At 41.6% G+C, this 21,229-nt stretch overlaps 1 protein-coding gene across 2 annotated transcripts in view; it reads left to right on the forward strand.

The window, feature by feature from the left end:
• LOC139384720 (cadherin-8-like) overlaps positions 1-21,229 on the forward strand; it is a 91,477-nt gene that overhangs the window by 34,457 nt on the left and 35,791 nt on the right. The window contains exons 1-2 of one of the 2 annotated variants that reach the window (XM_071129562.1): positions 606-729; positions 5,392-5,686. In XM_071129562.1, the coding sequence (XP_070985663.1) occupies positions 5,500-5,686 (187 nt within the window). In that variant the 5' untranslated portion in view covers positions 606-729; positions 5,392-5,499. Of the gene's footprint in view, positions 1-605; positions 730-5,391; positions 5,687-21,229 lie in introns of those variants that run through there. The other variant, XM_071129561.1, reaches the window with a different exon arrangement.

The following is a 21,229-nucleotide window of genomic DNA, read 5'->3' on the forward strand; positions in this document are numbered from 1 at the left end:
AATGTTCATGTTATGGGGATATTTATATAAAGGAAATTTGTCTTTTGTGTCTGTTGAAAATTAAAGATTACTGACAGAGCCATAAGAAAATATTGCTTTATTTATCTGATCATATTGTAATATATTTGTTAGGTTTTCAGTAGGTTCAATTAGGTTCACTAGACTATATGCGTCATTTAAAAATTTTTCAATGAACATTCGAACAGTCCGGCCCTCGTCTTGTAGCTGATTTTTTTATTTGGCCCTCCGTCCATTTGACTTTGACACCCCTGCCTTAAGGTAAAGTGGAATATGCTTTATATATACAGTACCAGTCAAAAGTTTGGAAACACCTACTCATTCAATGGATTTTCTTTATTTTTACTATTTTATACATTGTAGAATAATAGTGAAGACATCAAAACTATGAAATAACGCATATTGAATCATGTAGAAACCAAAAAAGTGTTAAACAAATCAAAATATATTTAATATTTTAGATTCTTCAAAGCAGCAACCCTTTGCCCTGATGACAGCTTTGCACACTCTTGGCATTCTCTCAACCAGCTTCATGAGGAATGCTTTTCCAACAGTCTTGAAGGAGTTCCCACATATGCTGAGCACTTGTTGGCTGCTTTTCCTTCACTCTGCGGTCTAACACATCCCAAACCATCTCAATTGGGTTGAGGTTGAGTGATTGTGGAGGCCAGGTCATCTGATGCAGCACTCCATCACTCTTCTTGGCCGAAGGTATGTTTTGGTTCTTTGTCCTGTTGAAAAACAAATGATAATCCAACTAAGTGCAAAGCAGATGGGATGGCGCATCACCGCAGAATGCTGTGGTAGCCATGCTGGTTGTGCCTTGAATTCTAAATAAATCACTGACAGTGTCACCAGCAAAGCACCCCACACCATCACACCTCTTCCTCAATGCTTCACGGAGGGAACCACACATGCAGAGATCAACCAAAAATCTCAAATTTAAACTCATCAGATTTCCACCAGTCTAATGTCCATTGCTCGTGTTTGTTGGCCCAAACAAGTCTCATCTTATTAATGGTGTCCTTCAGTAGTGGTTTCTTTGCAGCAATTCAACCATGAAGGCCTGTTTCACGCCGTCTCCTCTGAACAGTTGATGTTGAGATGTGTCTGTTACTTGAACTCTGTGAAGCATTTATTTGGGCTGCAATCTGAGGTGCAGTTAACTTAACGTATCCTCTGCAGCAGAGCTAACTCTGGGTCTTCCTTTGCTGTGGCTGTCCTTCATGAGAGACAGTTTCACCATAGCACTTGATGTTTTTTGCAACTGCACTTGAAGAAACATTAAAAGTTCTTGACATTTTCTGGAGTGACTGACCTTCATGTCTTAAAATAATGATGGACTGTCGTTTCTATTTGCTCATTTAATCTGCTCTTGCCATAATATGTACTTGGTCTTTTACCAAATAGGGATATATTATGTATTAATTAATTTATTTATTTAACCTTTATTTAACCAGGTAGGCCAGTTGAGAACAAGTTTACAACTGCGACCTGGCCAAGATAAAGCAAATCAGTGCGACACAAACAACAACACAGAGTTACACATGGAATAAACAAACATACAGTCAATAACACAATATAACAGTCTATATACAGTGTGTGCAAATGAGGTAAGAGAAAGGAGATAAGGCAATAAATAGGCCATAGTGGCGGAAATATTACAATTTAGCAATTAAACACTGGCGTGATAGATGTGCAGAAGATGCATGTACAAGTAGAGATACTGGGGTGCAAAGGAGCAAAAAATAAATACACTATGGGGATGAGGTAGTTGGATTGGCTATTTACAGATGGGCTACATACAGGTGCAGTGATCTGTGAGCTGCTCTGCTTAAAGTTAGAGAGGGAGATATGAGTCTCCAGCTTCAGTGATTTGGGTATACCACTCCTACCTTGTCACAACACAACTGATTGGCTCAATTGCATTAAGAAGGAAACATATTCCACAAATTAACAAGGCAATTGAAATACATTCCAGGTGACTACCTCATGAAGCTGGTTGAGAGAATGCCAAGAGTGTTCAAAGTTGTCATCAAGGCAAAGGGTGGATACTTTGAAGAATCTAAAATATGTTTTGATTTGTTTGATGTCTTCAGTTTTATTCTACAATGTATAAAATAGTAAAAATCAAGAAAAACCCTTGAATGAGTGGTGTCCAATCTTTTGACTGGTTCTGTATATGATGCCATGTTTTTAGAACTACATCCCCTATGATGGCAACTGTGACCTAATACAGTGAGAAATTGTTACAGTGACCAATGGACATCATATCTGACCTTTTATCTGACCGTGATCTAATCAAATAAGAACGTATAGGAAATAGTCATTCTCATTATCTTACCAGTTGTAAACAGGGTTTCAGTCTGATCATACTTGCTCATATGTTGCTTTTCATGTCAGTTTGTGAACCACACACAGATAGCCCACATCCAAATTTCTTAGGATGTAAAAAGCAAGTATTGTAGAATGAATTTCACCACACAAATCAGCATATAAGGATTTAAGCTTCCAGGGCGAACTGCACAAAGAAACCCTGGCTAATTGAGCCTTGCGATGAGATTCAGATGGGGAACTGCTCTGACATGCTAGACGCCAGCTGACACCCAGCCTTACAGGGTGACAGGGCCCTCTCTCCCTCACACTCCCTCACCCTGCAGAGAGGAGCAGCACATGCCCTCTCCACCACTTGCCCTGACAAGGAGCAAAATCATTAATTCGCCATGTAGGGCTTAACGCTACACTTAAGTGTGGAGCCTGAGGCCGAGGGGAATGAAATATTCCTCATTAGAATGCACTATTGTTCCACCGACTGCTATGAAAGCTCATCTTGAGTATGGAGTGGCATGTTTTCTCCTGAGCTTGACAGTAAAAGCAGCCACATGTGGCAGTGATTGAGGGTACAGTGGGAAGGGGGTCTGATTCCCCTCATTGTGCATTGGGATTCACAATGAAGCAGTGAACTATAACGCAGGCCAATAAGCATGATGTCTGAGTTCTTACATGTAGAGGGGTTTCTAATAAACATAGATACGTAGATGCATGATGGGAAGTCCGGGTATGTGAGCAGTTTTCATTATCATGCAAGGCTGCGGTTGTGACATTGCTGTTGGGTTATTTTCCAGTCGTTAAACTACTTATGCTTATTTAGTGCAGACTTAGTCTTTTTTTTATTTAATTTTTTGGTTTAAACATTATTTAACTGAAAGGGCAGTTTGAGGGTTTGAGTGGCTGAGTGTCTGTACCATATAACGTTATTGTTGCAATTGCGAATGTGGACAGAACAGTTTTAATGAACACAAAACGGTTAAGGTTAAAAGTGTTCCCAGAATGTCATTGTTTGCCGGTTCAGTTTTGGTGCCTTGCTAACTTGGATAATGATAGACAGCCTTGTCAGCCCCGCTTCTTTAATTCTCCCCTCTGATGATCACTTGTGCATTGTGGTATGAAGATCATCCTACGAGAGGGAAAGAGGTACCATTTACACTGGACAGTATGCACTGGGGGGGGGGGGGGGCGGTTGATATTTATTTTTGTTCCATGATTAGAATAATTGATACAATTATACTAAGAAGACTTCGTACCATGTATGGTTCTTCTTTGCCGGCTTTGTATTTTAACACACACACACACACACACACAGACACACACACACACACACACACACAGCCTCCAAGTAAACCGACATGCATTCATTTGGGCTCATTTAAGGGGTTTCGTAGTGTGTGGAATGTTGTGAAGCTGTTGTGTTAATGAGCCACATCTTTCATGTGAAATGATTGCACAATTAGGAAAACAAAAGTGCAAGGTGTGACAATTTAAGTGAATATGCTTTGTCAGTGTCTGTGAACAGCACCTTTGAGACAGTATATGCATAAAAACGGGTTTATAAAACAATCGTGGAGGCTTTATAGAGGTCTGGATTTCTGTACACACATTTTACCTTGTTACTCTGTCCCCAAACATGGTCTCAAAGGAATATCTCTGGCAAATTTCAGGGCAGAAAATGAAATGGAAGTTGCTGAATAGGATGTTCTGGCGCAAGATCTTTACAAAAATACAAATTAGAAAGAGGACCTCTTCTGGCCATGTTTCAGACCAATGCTGAACATTGTCCAATTTGCAAATGTTCTACTTTAAGATCCCCCCTGCAATCCTTAGTTACTTACCTTTGGGATCAAGTTCCTAATATATGGATAGAATAAAACCAGCCATATCCGCTCCTCATTTGAAGAAGAAGAAAAACACCTCCAACTGTCTCTTACCTTGGAGCTCCAGTTCTCTTATCATCTTATTCCCTATGAATCTCTTTTGTCGTTTTAAACATGAAAAGGGTTGTCTGTACTTGAATCCGCTAATGTTCACACAATGTGTGCTCGCTTGCCAGATGGCAGTGTCAAAGACCTTGACAGGTGACTCTATACATAGGCAGTGATGGGGAAAAAGTACTCAAATCTCATACTTGAGTAAAAGTAAAGACACCATTAATAGAAAATGACTCAAGTAAGAGTGAAAGTCACCCAGTAAAATACTCCCTGAGTAAAAGTCTGAGTGTATTTGGTTTTAAATATACTTAAGTATCAAAAGTAAATGTAACTTCTAAAATATACTTACGTATCAAAAGTTCAAGTAAATGTTAATCAAACCAGATGGCAAGATTTTCTTGTTTTATGAATGTATGGATAGTCAGGAGCACACTCCAACACTCAGACATAATTTACAAACAAAGCATTTGTGTTTCGTGAGTCCGCCAGATCAGATGCATTAGGGATGGCCAGAGATGTGCTCTTGATAATTCTGTGAATTAGACACTTTTCCTGTCCTGCTAAGCATTCAAAATGTAAATAGTACATTTGGGTGTCAGATAAAATATATGGAGTAAAAAGTACATATTTTCTTTAGGAACGTAGTGGAGTAAAACTACAAGTTGTCAATAAAATAAGTAGTCATGTAAAGTACAGATACCCCAAAAAATGACTTAAGTAGTACTTTAAAGTATTTTTACTTCAGTACTTTACACCACGGATTTATAGGCAATGAAAGTGTTTGAGGTTGTTTAGAAAGAAAAAAAAACTCTGGCCATAGAGTGTTATTCGCACTAATGTGTACTGGCATTACTATTTGTATACTGTGCTTCGTGATAAGATAATAAGGTAGACATGACCCACTTTCTATAGTGTATCAGTTCACCATAAACTTTGTTCTCAGTGGGCTTCAGTTATCAATATGTACGAAAAAACATTTATGACTACCCCAGTCGAGCCAACATTGGTTTTCAACATTCATAAAACTCTTATCAATTAACTTAAAAGATTATGCCAGTGATATAAGAATAAATTGTGACGCTTACCAATTCATTCCTTTTTTTTCCAGCTACACACAGATTTGGATGTTGGCAGCACACCAATAAAGTATGTCCTGGCTGGCGAGGGGGCGGGTACCATCTTTGCCATCAACGAGATTACGGGAGATATTCACGCCATGAAGAGACTGGACAGAGAGGAGAAGGCAGAGTACACGCTTACAGCACAAGTCACGAACAGAGACACCGATCAACCCCTGGAACCGCCCTCGGAGTTCATCATAAAGGTGCAGGATATCAACGACAATCCGCCACAGTTCGTTGAAGGCCCCTACCGGGCCTCTGTCCCAGAGACGTCTCAAGTGGGTAAGTCAAGTGAAGGCCTTCAACTTCTCTTTCTGCGGACATACAAACTCACCTCTACAGCATTTGAAAATAGAACCTTTATTTATGTGTAATTGTAGGGTATTTGGGTAACTGTTGTGATATGTAATACCCACATTTCTGTTTTGATAACATTGGTCATCATTGGAATACACACTTTTTGCCTGACTTTTCAATTGCATGTTACCATCATGAATTCCATGTTGTCATATTATTATTTAACCTTCATTTAACTAGGGGAGTCAGTTAAGAACACGTTCTTATTTCCAATGACAGCGTAGTAGCAGTGGGTTAACTGCCTTGTTCAGGGTAGAACAACAAATTTTTACTTTGTCAGCTCTGGGATTCGATCTTGCAACCTTTCGGTTACTAGTCCAATGCTCTAACCAGCAGGCTACTTGCCGACCCTAATATTAAGTATGGTCTTCAGTGTTGAGTAGTAACAATTCCTGCAAGGGGATAGCATATATGCTTTCAACACAACGTTTTACATATTCCTTAACAATATTGTATATAACCACTACAAAATCTTTTGTATGTAACAGTATGTTAATATATTCATATATTCACATATTTATTTCAGCCAAGCATTCAAATTAGCGGTGCCTGATCACACATTTCAAATATAGCACACAAAGTTAGCAGTACCTGAAAATGAATCGGCTCATGTATTTCGAGGGTCTCAGTACTGACCTTGGAATGGTTACCTAACTGTGAGTATTTTGTAGAAAATCTGAAACAAGTGGGAGAGCAGGATGCATCTCTTCATCTTTTTGACATGCTACCTTCAGAAAGAGGCGTAGTTATTTGTTGGGTACTGTTGTTTCCTATCATGATGCTGACATAAGTCAGATATGATTTTACTATGACTGCAAACACATATTGCAGCCGCCAACATTGCAGTTTTCTCTTAGTGTGTTGTTCTCAATTGAAACGCTCATTGTATTTATCCAAGGGTTTTGACAGTGAAGTGAAGGGAATTGTTAGTAGTGGGGTGAAAAGCAAAGTGCTAGTTGACTGCAGAGACTGGGATTTGGCAAAGGGAATGCAATATAAAAAATTGAAGTTGGTGGCTTTTGTGATTGTTGCTTTGTCACTGCTGATTAATTAAACATTCACCAACGTTCTCTTGTTAGCTTGAAAGGCTTTTTGAAAGGACTTGTTTTGGTCTTGTTAAGTTTTTATGTGTTGTGGCGTTATCAAAAGCTCTGGACATAAAGACACAAACAAACATTGAGTCTTTTTTCATCTCCCGTCTCATATTCATAAATCATTTGTGTTTCATTTCTATCACACTAAAATAAGATTTCATACAGAACTCACTCATACTCTATTTTCTAATTGTGCTTTAAAATTCCAATAACGTCTACTGCGAAAACAGAGGAAAATAAACTCTTATGAACATAGACGGTTGGATTTCTGACAAAAACATGTAACTCAAAACTATTAATCTGGGCTTGAAGTATATTCAAAAACCGTAAGCTGTTAAATGGAGCTTTAACAAACAAAGGTGAGCTTTTAACATGTTTGGGCTGACATGCCTCTCATAGTACACATTGAAACACAGGCTTGACAATGCCTCAGTGTGTCATCACTACCTCGGCAGGCAGTTACCGCTATAAAAAAAATATACGTGACATGTGCTTGTAAGGGCTTCATGTTTCCAGTGTGCAGGTGAGCACAAAGGTTAATAGAACATGCCTGAGAATGCCTTGTTCTTTCTGAAGGTGACCTGGATATGAAACGTGGCTTTGTTCACTTCATGTTATGTAATTTATTGAAAAACAAATCAAATAAAGCCATTTACAGTTTGGGTTTTGTTATACTGACATTGTCAAGCCCTGATCTGTTCCACCTGTCTTGGTGATTGTCTCCACCCACTGCCAGGTGTCTCCTGTTTTCCCCAGTGTATTTATCCCTGTGTTTTATTTTATCTTTATTTAACTAGGCAAGTCAGTTAAGAACAAATTCTTATTTTCAATGACGGCCTAGGAACTGTGGGTTAACTGCCTGTTCAGGGGCAGAATGACAGATTTATACTTTGTCAGCTGGGGGGTTTGAACTTGCAACCTTCCGGTTACTAGTCCAACACTCTAACCACTAGGCTACCCTGCCGCCCCAAAGCTGTGTTCCCTGTCTCTCTGTGCCAGTTTGTCTTGTTTTGCCAAGTCAACCAGCATTTCTCCCAGCTCCTATTTTTCCCAGTTTCTGTTTTTTCTTAGCCCTCCTGGTTTTGACCCTTGCCTGTTCTGATTCCGAATCCGCCTGCCTGACCACTCTGCCTGTTCTGACTTCGAGCCTGCCTATCCCCTTGTAGTGTTTGGACTCAGACCTGTTCACTGAACTCTCGCCTGTGTCCGACCTGTCTTTTGCCTACCCCTTTTGGTGTAATAAATATCGGCGCTCAAGCCTCCTGTGTCTGCATTTGGGTCTCGCCTTGTGCCCTTATAAACATTCTCCATTGAAGAGGAAAGAGTGCAGAGTACATGTCATGACATTTATTTTACTTACTTCCTTGGTGATGTGCATTCAACCTACAGGAGATGTTCCTCTTATCTTACTCTGATCTCTTTCCCTGACTGTAACACTTAATGATCTCATTCTAAGAGGACATTAGAGCGTTACATTTTTTTTCTTCAACATTATCTCAAATGGGAAGTTATTGGGGTGATTGTCATAATAATATTGCTTACATCTTCATATTAACCTTTGAGTGTGGGCAAATAAACAATCAAACAAGCACCAAATATCCTGTTAAAGGTTTTATATTATTATATATGAATATTTAATACACTATACTCATCCATTCATTTCTTGATACTGGACAGCTGAAAATGCTGTATCTATATTCACAATATTTATATATTTAAAGTGGTCTTAAATTCTAAATGAGTTTGTTACTTAATGGTATAGGTCTTCTCACAAGGGGAATTATGTATCATTTGCACGGATTGGACAAATCTCATTGGATTATTGGATCCGTTCTCTTGTTAATGGGGTCTTTGACTTTAAGGCCAAGACAAGCAAGCAAATTCCCTCACTAGGTCCTCCAACCATATGCCGGAATTATAGAGCTCCCTGCCTTCTGGAGCTAACAAGGGGATTGTGATGTAGTTTAAATTACAGAGTCTGCTTAAAGTGACGATTCAGGTAATGAGAATCAGGTCGTCCGACCCTCCTCTCTACCAGAGAAAGGGTGTGAATGACAATAATTGCTACACAGAGAAATAAACTTGGAAAGTTGTTTTGCCGTCTCAAACTCCAACGTGAGGCCTCGGGAGCCTTGCCTGAGCCTGCTTCATTATCAAGGCGATTAATAAAGCTGGTGGAGAGACAGATGGCATGTCGCTCCTCAGCCCTCCTCTCCTCGCAGCGCGGCCGCTCTCAACCCCCCTGTAAAATGAGCCTGTGTACAGAAGCACCAGGCGTGCAAACGTGTCAGGATCTGCTAAATTGGAGCGCAGACATAAAATTGAAGTGACATTAATAGATTACCTGGAGTTCATTTGCATTTTGAGAGTTATTATGAACATCGGTAACAGGACTAACAGGCACGGTCTGTGGCTCTAATGATATTTCTGATTATGCACTGATCAATGATGGCAGCTTGGGAAATAAGTAAAGAGTTGTCATCATTGATTTTGACTTGATCAAGGAGAGACATATGGAAATGAGTGCTACATGCAGACATCCATTGGGCTTCCAATCATACAGTATACGTACATTAGACCCCTCATTTTAATATTAGCACACCTTCATAGCTTAAACCTCAATTAAACATGTACAGGTTGAAACATAACACGTTTTTACAAAAAAAGCAAAGGGACGCAGGTGAACTCAGATATTAGTCACCTGTGAGATGATCTTACACACAATACTTCAACACATTACAGGTATCAGATCCGTATCAGGACAGCTGGACTATTTTTGATACCCTTCCACGCTCCATTTAGGCCAGATGTGCAATACATTGACTGCCTTGATTTCATCGAACATATGGTCTTTGTAATTCAACGCTGATCTTGCTGTCAATTCTGAACAAAACCGTGGCTCTGGAGCAGTGGCAAAGGGAACATTGTAGCTTAATTTGAGGGTCATCGTCTTACATTCATTTTTAGACCATGGTCTTCAACTGTAACAACTTGGTGGAGAACGATGGTGGAGGGCTTCTGTTTGGTGTGACTCGCCTCTCCGATTCAGGACTAGGTTCTGGCAGATGGGCAGGGAGGCAGGAGGTTGTGGGCCTTTAACACTGTGTGCAGCTGGACCATCGCAGAGTCACATCTGCCGTGCAGGCCAGGCACGGTGCTGTAGAAGGCCAATGGCCTCAGCTGAGGCAGGGGTCAGGCCTGTGAACCTGGTGTGACTCTCTCAGCCCAGCCAGCCCTTTCGGTGCTGCTAAATAGGGATAGGACAGGAGTCCAAGGCAGAGGAGACTTCACAGACAAGCTGGGCCTAGCTGTAAATAACTTGCTCCTTCTATTTCACCTCATTCTGCATTTGGAGAGTCCTCTCTCTCTCGCTATTTCTCCCTCTATATGGGTGCCTATGCTTATATACAAATCTAGATTCATCTTTCGATACAGCCTTTTGATATGGCTTGTTGGATGATAGAAAACAATTTCAAGTTTTGGGAATGTGTTGTTTTGTCAGACAAACAGTGTGAATATGCAGAGACAACGGGCATGTCTGGACTGGTTCTGCCATCATTCAATTTAATCAATCACCAAGCTGACGCATCTGTCGGGTTGTACCAAAATAATGAAAGTGCACACACACACACGCACACACACACACACACACACACACTGACTCACACATTACTTATTCATCACATGTTATTTATTATCCGGCGTAACTCTGAATTATGCATGTAATATGATCAGTCTCTGGTCCTTCAAAGCCTCCTGAGGCATTTATTCTTCGTAGAATACAGTATGTAGGCTTTCTATGTAGCGTGCACTCTGTGGCACACATAACATACCTAGCTGTGCATTAACACAATTGTACCCTGCAGTTCCAAGGTTGCTGGTGCCTGTCATTTGTCCTGCCCCCCTGTGTGGCTGAGCCTGAACTCTCCCTCTCTAATACCTCAGCTTGGTCTTCCTTGAAGAGAGAACAAAAACTACAGGCTCCCAGGTAACGATGCCCTTCAATATGTTCTGCATAAGATTGGCTCTTACGGATGAATGGTAAAGAGCTCAATGAAACGAAGGACAAAACCCCCGACTGGCTCTTTTCAAAAGTCACCCTTTTCGTGGCGGCCATGAAGCCCACAAAAAATGAAGAGATAAGAGGCAACGTGATAAAAGACAGGGAAATGAATGAGCTGAAGTGTGTTTTTGTCTGGGCAGCTCTTGTGGTGAGAGGAAGGTACATAAACACCCAAGGCCAGTGCTAATGAGTCTGGGCAGCATTGTGTCGGCTGGAGTGATGCGACTGATCCCCTTTGACAGGGTAACCAGTACAATGCTGGACACTGACATTATCCCTTTCATGATGGAGACGGGAGGGATGGAGAGCATCCCGAGAGTGGAACATGCTATATGTGGTACTACAAGCCTAATAAAGGCCCAGTGTATAGCTGCCAACATACGATTTACATTGATATTACCTTTATATCATGTTTCAGGAGAAGACCCAAATGCAGACAGTGTCGAAGTAACAAAAGTTGATTACGAGAACAGGGGGCAGGCAAAACGACAGGTCAAGGGCAGGCAGAGGTCAGTATCCAGATCAGAGTCCATTAGGTATAAAACAGCAGGCATTCTCTGGGTCAGGGCAGGGAGAGGTCAATAATCAAGTGTGGTGTGACAAGGTAAAGAACAACAGGCAGGCTCAGGGCAGGCAGAATGGTCAAAACAGGAACTAGAAAAAGACAGCAGCAAGGGGAAAACCGCTGGTATGCTTGACAAACAAAACAAATTGGCAACAGACAGAGAACTCAGGTATAAATACACTGGGGATAATGGGGAAGATGGGCAACACCTGGAGGGGGGTGGAGACAACACAAAGACAGGTGAAACAGATCAGGGTGTTACACTTTATGTTGCCTAGCTTTTTACATACTTAATTTAGGTGGCAAGCGTAGTTCAGTTCTCACATGTAAAAACACAGTGAGGTGCTCATGTCACCTTCCTAATATATATATATATATATATATATATATATATATTGATGTGTTAATGAACATTATGGACATTTGCATGGAATAGATGACTATGTAAGAATGCAGTTTTACATGAGCGAAGTGTTATAAAGCATATTATGAATTAGGCCTGGGTGATATACCTTTTGTACCGTATACCGGCCGGGGAATTTTGAAATCCTGTTGGTATGATTTAAAACCGTATATATGTTTCAATTGTTTCGGTTTTGGGAGAAAGCCATTGAATCTAACTTTAAGTTAAGTATACATATAAGAAATCTAAGATAAATTATATCCAGCTCAGATTATATCCAGCTCAGGGCTCCAGCTATGCATTTGGTTTGCTAACTTGCTAGCTAGTGGCTAGATTTCAAGATCAAGTTTCTTGGTTACAGAAGAGACATTCGATCCCCTACTGCGGATATTCCCAAACTGGAGTACGTGTAATGCCGTCGGGGGTACGCCAAATAAAAATGTGGTAAATAACTGGTAGTTCTGATACTACCAGCAGTACTACACCTGCACTGTTTCATGACGCATCAGTGACACGGCAGGAGATGTTTTGAAACGCATATTTTGAAAATCTGAGATGACAGTGTTGTTAACAAAAGGCTAAGCTTGTGTTTTTAATATATTTATTTCATTTCATTTGCGATTTTCATGAATAGGAAAAGTTGCGTTATGCTAATGCATTTGAGGCTATGATTACGCTCCCGGATACGGGTTTGCTAGTCGCAAGAAGTTAACAGATCTATTGTGTTATATTCTCCTACATTCCTTTTACATTTCCATAAACTTCAAAGTGTTTTCTTTTAAATGGTACCAATAATATGCATTTCCTTGCTTCAGGGCTTGAGTAATAGGCAGTTAGGTTCTGGTATGTCATTTTAGGCGAAAATTGAAGAAAAGGGGCGGATCCTTAATTGAGAGACGAGCTTAAAGTTTTCTTTACTGACCATCATTTTCACCTGTCTGACCGCTTGCATGATGACGAGTTTCTCACATGACTGGCCTATCTGGGTGATGTTTTTTCTCACCCGAATGATCTCAATCTAGGATTACAGGGTCTCTCCGCATCTATATTCAATGTGCGGGACAAAATTGAGGCTATGATTAAGAAGTTGGAGCTCTTCTCTGTCTGCATTAACAAGGACAATACACAGGTCTTTCCATCATTGTATGATTTGTTATGTGCAAATGAACTTAAGCTTACGGACAATGTAAAATATGACATAGCGAAGCACCTGAGTGAGTTGGGTGCTCAATTACGCAGGCACTTTCCCGAAACGGATGACACAAACAACTGTATTCGTTATCCCTTTCATGCCCTGCCTCCAGTCCACTTACCGATATCTGAACAAGAGTGCCTCATCGAAATTGCATCAAGCGGTTCTGTGAAAATTGAATTTAATCAGAAGCCACTGCCAGATTTCTGGATAGGGCTACACTCAGAGTATCCTGCCTTGGCAATCGCGCTGTTAAGACACTGATGCCCTTTGCAACCACGTACCTATGTGAGAGTGGATTCTCTGCCCTCACTAGCATGAAAAGTAAGTACAGGCACAAATTATGTGGAAAATGATTTAAGACTGAGACTCTCTCCAATACAACCCAACATTGCAGAGGTATGTGCATCCTTTTAAGCACTTCCTTCTCATTAACCTGTGGTGAGTTATTCACCATTTATGATGAACAAATAAGGTTTTATATGTAAGATGGTTAAATAAAGAGCAAAATTATTGATTATTATTATATTATTATTTGTGCCCCGGTCCTATAAGAGCTCTTTTTACACTTCCCACAAGCCGGGTTGTGACAGAAACTCAAACTCATTCTTAAGTTTAATAAATGTATCGTATAGTGTGTGTGGCAGGCTCACACCTTGTGTGCACATTAGGTAATACCTTATAGTGCAGTGTATAGTGCAGAAACGGTATGAAAAGGTCTAAAAATCTGGATACCTTCCAACCCCATTATGAATTGATTGGAAGTGAGCAGGGAAACCCAAAGGCTGCATGATGGGTGGGAGGTCTGTAAATGAGCACAGAGCGAGGCGGGGAGTGTTTTCTGAATGCTGAAGTGTTCTAATTCGCAGCCCAGCATTGGCAACGCTTATCCATATCTGATAGGATGCCAGGTTGCTTTCTCACAGACATTCTTCAGTTCAAAATATCTTGCTCCGTCCCATTAATTATGCAGGAGGAGAGCTGCAGATATGTAGTGTTGCGTTGAGGCTTTTTCTCTGCCGCTCTCCTTCTCGCTTCTGCTCTGCAAGCCTCCCTCTTTTTACTCCCTGCCTCTCTTCCCCACTATCTCTGTGTATCTCTCTCACTATATTTCACTTGTTTTCACCCCCAAACTCTTTCCTATGTGTGTGTGTGTTTGAAGGACTGTAGTGTGTGGGAGGGTGCGTTGGGGGAACAGTTGTCTATGCTCGTGCTCTTCTTGCTCCTGGTGATTGTAGAGTACTCAGCAGTGAGTGCGGGATCCTATGCCCTCCCATCGTTCTCTGTCTGCATTATTAATTGTCAGAGGTACAAACCATTGTTGTTTGGTCCCCGCAGGCACCCAACCGCGCTCTCCCAATTGAAAAGCACTGATTGCATCCTGCGGAGAGAAAAAAAATACGTTATCTTTATAGTTATTTTAAAAGGCATTTTCAAATTACTAAAGGCAGTACACCAAGTAAATACTTGAGAGTAGAAAAAGGTCCAGGATTCTACCCACAGTAGCTTAAGTATGCATCTCCTTAGTGAAGAACACACACACAAAAGTAAGAAGCTTTCTGAGTATCACTTCAGTAAACACAGGGATGAGGCTTTATTTTGTGCATGAGAGTGTCACTGCTATGCTAACATTTCCCGAAGGGGCCCAGCAGAAGATTCATGTGGCACTGCTGGTGGCGGGAATTGCACACAGACACATAAATGGGAGGGAAAAACATTCATCAAGGTGGCAGAGACTTGAGCAAGGAGGCCCATCCAATCACAGCAGAGAATAAAGGGAAGGCATAAAAGTCCATGCAGCAAGGTCATTTGAAAAAGGAACAGATAAGAATGTGAGATCAAGTGGTAAATCTCCTGTATGTGGAGCCTTTGTGATCCTCACAGATGCCTGTCCCATTAACCAAAGTCAATGCTCTGTTACACTGCCTCTGCTCATGCTTTCTCCAACACTTCTCTAACCTGTGTGTGGAAACCATTAAACAGCACTCAGCCTGTTACATGTTCTGTAGATGATGATTATTCTTTGAGGAGAGTTTTTCTTCACCTCTCTGCTCATGTTGGTATTTGGCTTGTTTTGTTTCAGCACCGTGCCTTATTCTGGTTTCAGTGTTAGTGAAATATTGACAGTTGCATTGTTCCTTACGCCGGAGTATGGATTTAAACAGTCTGTGGTTTCTCCACAGTCATAGGCTGGTGTCCACAGTAGTCAATGCAGCACCAGTCAGTGAACAGGTTGACTATGTCACTTCAGCGCTTCTGGGTAATTGGCTAAATCTGCCCTGCAACACAGTGCAGAGATGGCCCTTTAAAATTTCAACTCACTTCAAGGAGGATAAACAAAGCAGGAGATGACTTGGAGTTTGGAGGCCCTAGCCATTGTATTTGCTCTCTTCTTCTATGTGATATCCATCAGGTGCGTGCGTGCGCGCTAATTTTATAGGGACATAGTGTAAGTGACCACAAGCTTCTGTGTGTTCCCAATGATGGATTGCTCGTCAGGAGGGAGTAGGAAATCTCGGTATGCCTGACTGATGCATTGAGTCCCAAGTCACATACAGTGCATTTGGTCTTACCTTTCAGATTCCTCCGGGAATCATGTTAACCCTTTGGACTCAACGATCTTGTATCTGATGGCAGTTCAGCTAAGTTCTCCGGTGTTCCCTCCTACCCTCACATTTCCTCTGAGTACAGGGTGCATGTTTTGATACAGTTCTCTAGTAGGTGTCTGACCAATGTCAAAGCGGGCTCCCAAGTGGCGCAGTGGTCTAAGTCACTGCAGTACCTGGTTTGAATCCAGGCTGCATCACATCTGGCCGTGATTGGCAGTTCCATAGGGTGGCGCGCAATTGGCCTAGTGTCGTCCGTGTTTGGCCGGGGTAGGCTGTCATTGTAAATAAGAATTTGTTCTTAACTGACTTGCCTAGTTAAAAAAAGGTTATACCTGTGGTAGTTGGTCCTATGTGATATTCAGAAGTCCTATGCCCCATTTCCCTTGTTTCACCCTCAGGCTGCTGCCCCCTGGTTATGGGACCTTTGACTACAGTCTTGCAGTTTGGGTCATTTGGATACATTTTACAATGCAAAGAAAATGTACAATGCAAATCTAGTTATGTTAAAAACAATGTGCTACAGTGCATTTGTCTATGTCAGCGTAGTGCATTGGTCATCATTGTAACACAGTCATTCTTGGTTTCAAGTCTCTGTTGACCATGGCCAGCTTCTGTCTATTGAATAACCCTTAACCACACTATTATTTTCCAGAACAGTTCCTACAGTAACTTGTTTTTCAAAAACATAATGTGTACTAAATATTTACACTCCTTGCTGTAAGAGTATTGGAAGAACACCATTATGGTCACTTACTCAGGATGAATATATTCATAAGAACATATACCAATGTTTTTTTGTTTTTTTTTGCCCAGCCATTATAACTGTCCTGGGAGCAATTAAATATGTGAAGTGTCCCATTCTGTCTCTAACTTCCTTCTCTAAACTATCTGCATGTTGCATACATTTCCTGAGAACTAATTAAAGTGAATCAATGACACAACACTTCAAAATGGCGGCATATGTCACAGCCATCAGCGGTGAACAAAGGACACTCTTAATTGTTTTGTTCCTGTGGTTCCTGTAAACGGCTCACACTCCACAGCCTGCTTGTTATGTAAGTTTTCCTTGTCACTCCTCCTGCAACACACACACACACGCATGCAGGCACACACACACACACACACACACACACACACACACACACACACACACACACACACACACACACACACACACACACACACACACACACACACACACACACACACACACGCATGCAGGCACACACACACACACACACACAAACACACACATTCCCTTCCAGTTTCTCAGTGAATGCTGTATCTTAAAAAAGGCAATGAATTGTACTGCAAAAATGACAATGACCACAAAGGGGTTATGTGTGACAGTTACTTACACTTCACATGCCTGATGTCCCCGATCAAGCAATGGCTCAGGGGAGCAATTTTTGTGATACTGACAACTATGTATTCTGGATATTCTGGGCAGGAACACAGTATCTGATATTCAACAGGTCTTCAAATCAAATCAAATGTTATTTGTCAGATACACGTGGTTAGCAGATGCGAGTGTAGCGAAATGCTTGTGTTTGTAGTTATGACAGTGCAGTAATATCTAACAAGTAATCTAACAATTCCCCAACAACTACCTAATACACACACTTCTAAAGGGGTGAATGAGGATATGTACATATAAGTATATGGATGAGTGATGGCCGAGCGGTATAGGCAAGGTGCAATAGATGGTATAAAATACACTATATATACATGTGATATGAGTAATGTAAGATTTGTAAACATTATTAAAGTGGCATTATTTAAAGTGCCATTGTTTAAAGTGACTAGTGATCCATTTATTAAAGTGGCCAGTGATTTGGTCTCAATGCAGGCAGCAGGCTCTCTGAGTTAGTGATTGCTGTTTAGCAGTCTGATGGCCTTGAGATAGAAGCTGTTTTTTCAATCTCTCGGTCCCAGCTTTGATGTACCTGTACTGACCTCGCCTTCTGGATGGTAGTGGTTTGAACAGGCAGTGGCTCAGGTGGTTGTTGTCCTTGATGATCTTTTTGGCCTTCCTGTGATATTGGGTGTTGTAGGTGTTATGGAGGGCAGGTAGTTTGCCCCCAGTGATGCGTTGTGCAGACCGCACCGCCCACTGGAGAGCCTAGTGGATGAGTGCAGTGCAGTTGCCGTACCAGGCTGTGATACAACCTGACAGGATGCTCTCGATTGTGCATCTATAAAAGTTTGTCAGCGTTTTGGGCGACAAGCTAAATCTCTTCAGCCTCCTGAGGTTGAAGAAGTGCTGTTGCACCTTCTTCACCACAATGTCTGTGTGATTGGACCATTTCAGTTTGTCTGTGATGTGTACGCCGAGGAACATAAAACTTTCCACCTTCTCCAGTGATGTCCCTTCGATGTGGATAGGGGGGTGCTCCCTCTGCTGTTTCCTGAGGTCCACGATCATCTCCTTTGTTTTGTTGACATTGAGAGGTTGTTTTCCTGACACCACACTCTGAGTGCCCCTACCTCCACCCTGTAGGCTTTCTTGTCGTTGTTGGTAATCAAGCCCACCACTGTTGTGTCGTCTGCAAACTTGATGATTGAGTTGGAGGCGTGCATGGCCATGCAGTCATGGGTGAACAGGGAGTACAGGTGGAGGCTGAGCACACACGCTTGTGGGGCCACAGTGTTGAGGGTCAGTGAAGTGGAGATGTTGTTTTCTACATTCACCACCTAGGGGTGGCCCGTCTGAAAGTCCAGGACCCAATTGCACAGGGTGGGGTTGAGTACAATGGTGTTGAATGCTGAGCATTCTTACATAGGTATTCCTTTTGTCCAGATAGGATAGGGCAGTGTGCAGTATGTTGACTAGTCTCCCAAAGAACTTCATGATGACAGAAGTCATTTAGTTCAGTTATCTTTGCCTTCTTGGGTACAGGAACAATGGTAGCCATCTTGAAGCATGTGAGAACAACAGACTGGGATAGGGAGCGATTGAATATGTTCGTAAACACACCAGCCATCTGGTCTGCGCATGCTATGAGGATGCGGCTAGGGATGCTGTCTGGGCCAGCAGCCTTGCGAGGGTTAACGACTTTATATGTTTTACTCACGTCAGCCACGGAGAAGGAGGGGGGGGGGCGCGGTCCTTGTTAGTGGGCTGCGATGGTGGCACTGTATTATCCTCAAAGCGGGCAAAGAAGGTGTTTAGTTTGTCTGGAAGTGTGACGTCGGTGTCCATGACGTGGCTGGATTTCTTTTTGTAGTCTGTGATTTCCTGTAGACCCTGCCACATATGTCTCGTGTCTGAGCCATTGAATTGCGACTCCTCCTTGTCCCTGTACTGGAATTTCGCTTGTTTGATTGCCTTGCGTAGGGAATAGCTTCACTGTTATATTCAGACATATTCCCAGACCTCTTTCCATGATTAAATGCAGTGGATCACCCTTTCAGTTTTGCTCAAATTCCGCCATCCAGCCATGGTTTCTGGTTAGGTTAGGTTTTAATAGTAACAGTGGGTAAAACATCTCTAAAGCACTTCTTTATAAACACACTCACCGAGTCAGCGTACATGTCGATGTTGTTCTCTGAGGCTGACCGGAACATATTCCAGTCCGCGTAATCAAAACAATTTTGAAGCGTGGCTTCCGATTGGTCCTTCAAACGTGGCATGTTTCTCGTCACTGGTACATCCTTTTTGAGTTTCTGCTTATAAGACGGAAGGAGCAAGATGGCGTCGTGGTTGGATTTACCGAAGGGAGGGCGGGGGAGGGCTTTGTATGCATCGTGGAAGTTAGAGTAGCAGTGGTCGAGGGTATTGCGCATGCGCGTTGCGCAGTCAATATGCTGGAAGCATTTAGGTAGACTTATTCTCAGATTTACTTTGTTAAAATCCCCAGCTACAATAAATGCAGCCTCAGGGTGTATGGTTTCCAGTTTGCATATAGTCCAGTGAAGTTCCTTGATAGCCGTCTTGGTGTCTGCTTGAGGGGGAATGTACACAGCTGTGACTATAAATGACAAGAATTTTCTTGGTAGGTAAAATGGCCGGCACTTGATTGCAATTCATTCTAGATCGGATGAGCAGAGGGACTTGAATTCCTGTATCTTGTTGTGATTACACCATGAGTCGTTAATCACGAAGCATCTTTGATGTAAACACATGCATTTTGATCATCTCAGATTCAGACTGCCCTGGCCGTACTGTCTTTCATTTCTTTTTCATATCCATTGAAGTAGCCCTACTTGCACACAATGTTAAGCATGGGTATGCATTACCTGGGTTATGAAGAGTGATTTGTTGAGGGAGAGAATGCTTTACTGACGGATTATTATTTCTCGTCAGACTTTTACACCATGTTCTTGTCTCCTCATGAGCAATATGGAATGTAACACCATTTTCAGTGACAGTGCTAGTTGTAAATCATACTGGATTGAACATTGGTTGGGAAATTGGACTGCCATGTTGAGTGGCAGATGACAAAGTTCACTCTTTCAAGTTGTCTCCATACTGATTTCTTTCAGAATTCCCATCAGATCCATCTGCCTCATCAAAGTTAATATGTAACCCATATGGAACCTGGTTGTCAACTCTGAGAATACATTGGCAGCATTCCAAATATGGCATTGCACCTACAGTACATGGTTGTTTACTGAACCTTGTTTATCCTATTTCTATAGTCAAGAGTTTTGGCCTGCTGTTTTCATGTGACACAGTCCTGACTTTGCTTAATGTGTTTCCCAGTCTATGCATTTCAATCAACTGGGTCATACAGCAGCCGCATTCACTACAGCAAGGTAAGCCAATCCACATGAGTCTCTTAGTCTGACCATGAGCTGTTTTTCTATTGTGGCACAGCCAGAAAAGATAACAGCGCCAACATCTATCTGATGATCATTAATACGTGGTCATTCTCTTGTCACAAGGCTAGTGCATTCATAGACCATTCACTAGTTGAGGACTGGCACCCATTTGATTTGACCTAGAAACCAGAGGAGATGATGGGCCCGGGGAATATCCATTCATCACCATGATGAGTCACTGAAACTTAATTCACATACGGTATTTTTCAATACATTTGAGTATAAATAGGTGAAGATAGAAAATAGCAATTATTTCAAGGACATTATTTTCATAATATTTATTTGTATATTATTTGCAATCTCAGATGAGGCTAGACATACAGTAAATAATACTGCCATTTTAACGACTGAACATGGTGTTCTTGGAGACAGACACTTTAGTCTATGTGCACTCCACAGTGCAGACACAGTGAGATAAATAGCACTGGTGTATCCAAGGTTGTAGAGTTGGATACTACTTTCCTGATGTCTACGTGACTGCATATACAGTGCCTTGCGAAAGTATTCGGCCCCCTTGAACTTTGCGACCTTTTTCCACATTTCAGGCTTCAAACATAAAGATATAAAACTGTATTTTTTTGTGAAGAATCAACAACAAGTGGGACACAATCATGAAGTGGAACGACATTTATTGGATATTTCAAACTTTTTTAACAAATCAAAAACTGAAAAATTGGGCGTGCAAAATTATTCAGCCCCCTTAAGTAAATACTTTGTA

This window comes from Oncorhynchus clarkii, chromosome 26 (assembly GCF_045791955.1).
Source record: "Oncorhynchus clarkii lewisi isolate Uvic-CL-2024 chromosome 26, UVic_Ocla_1.0, whole genome shotgun sequence".
Classification (NCBI taxonomy): domain Eukaryota; kingdom Metazoa; phylum Chordata; class Actinopteri; order Salmoniformes; family Salmonidae; genus Oncorhynchus; species Oncorhynchus clarkii.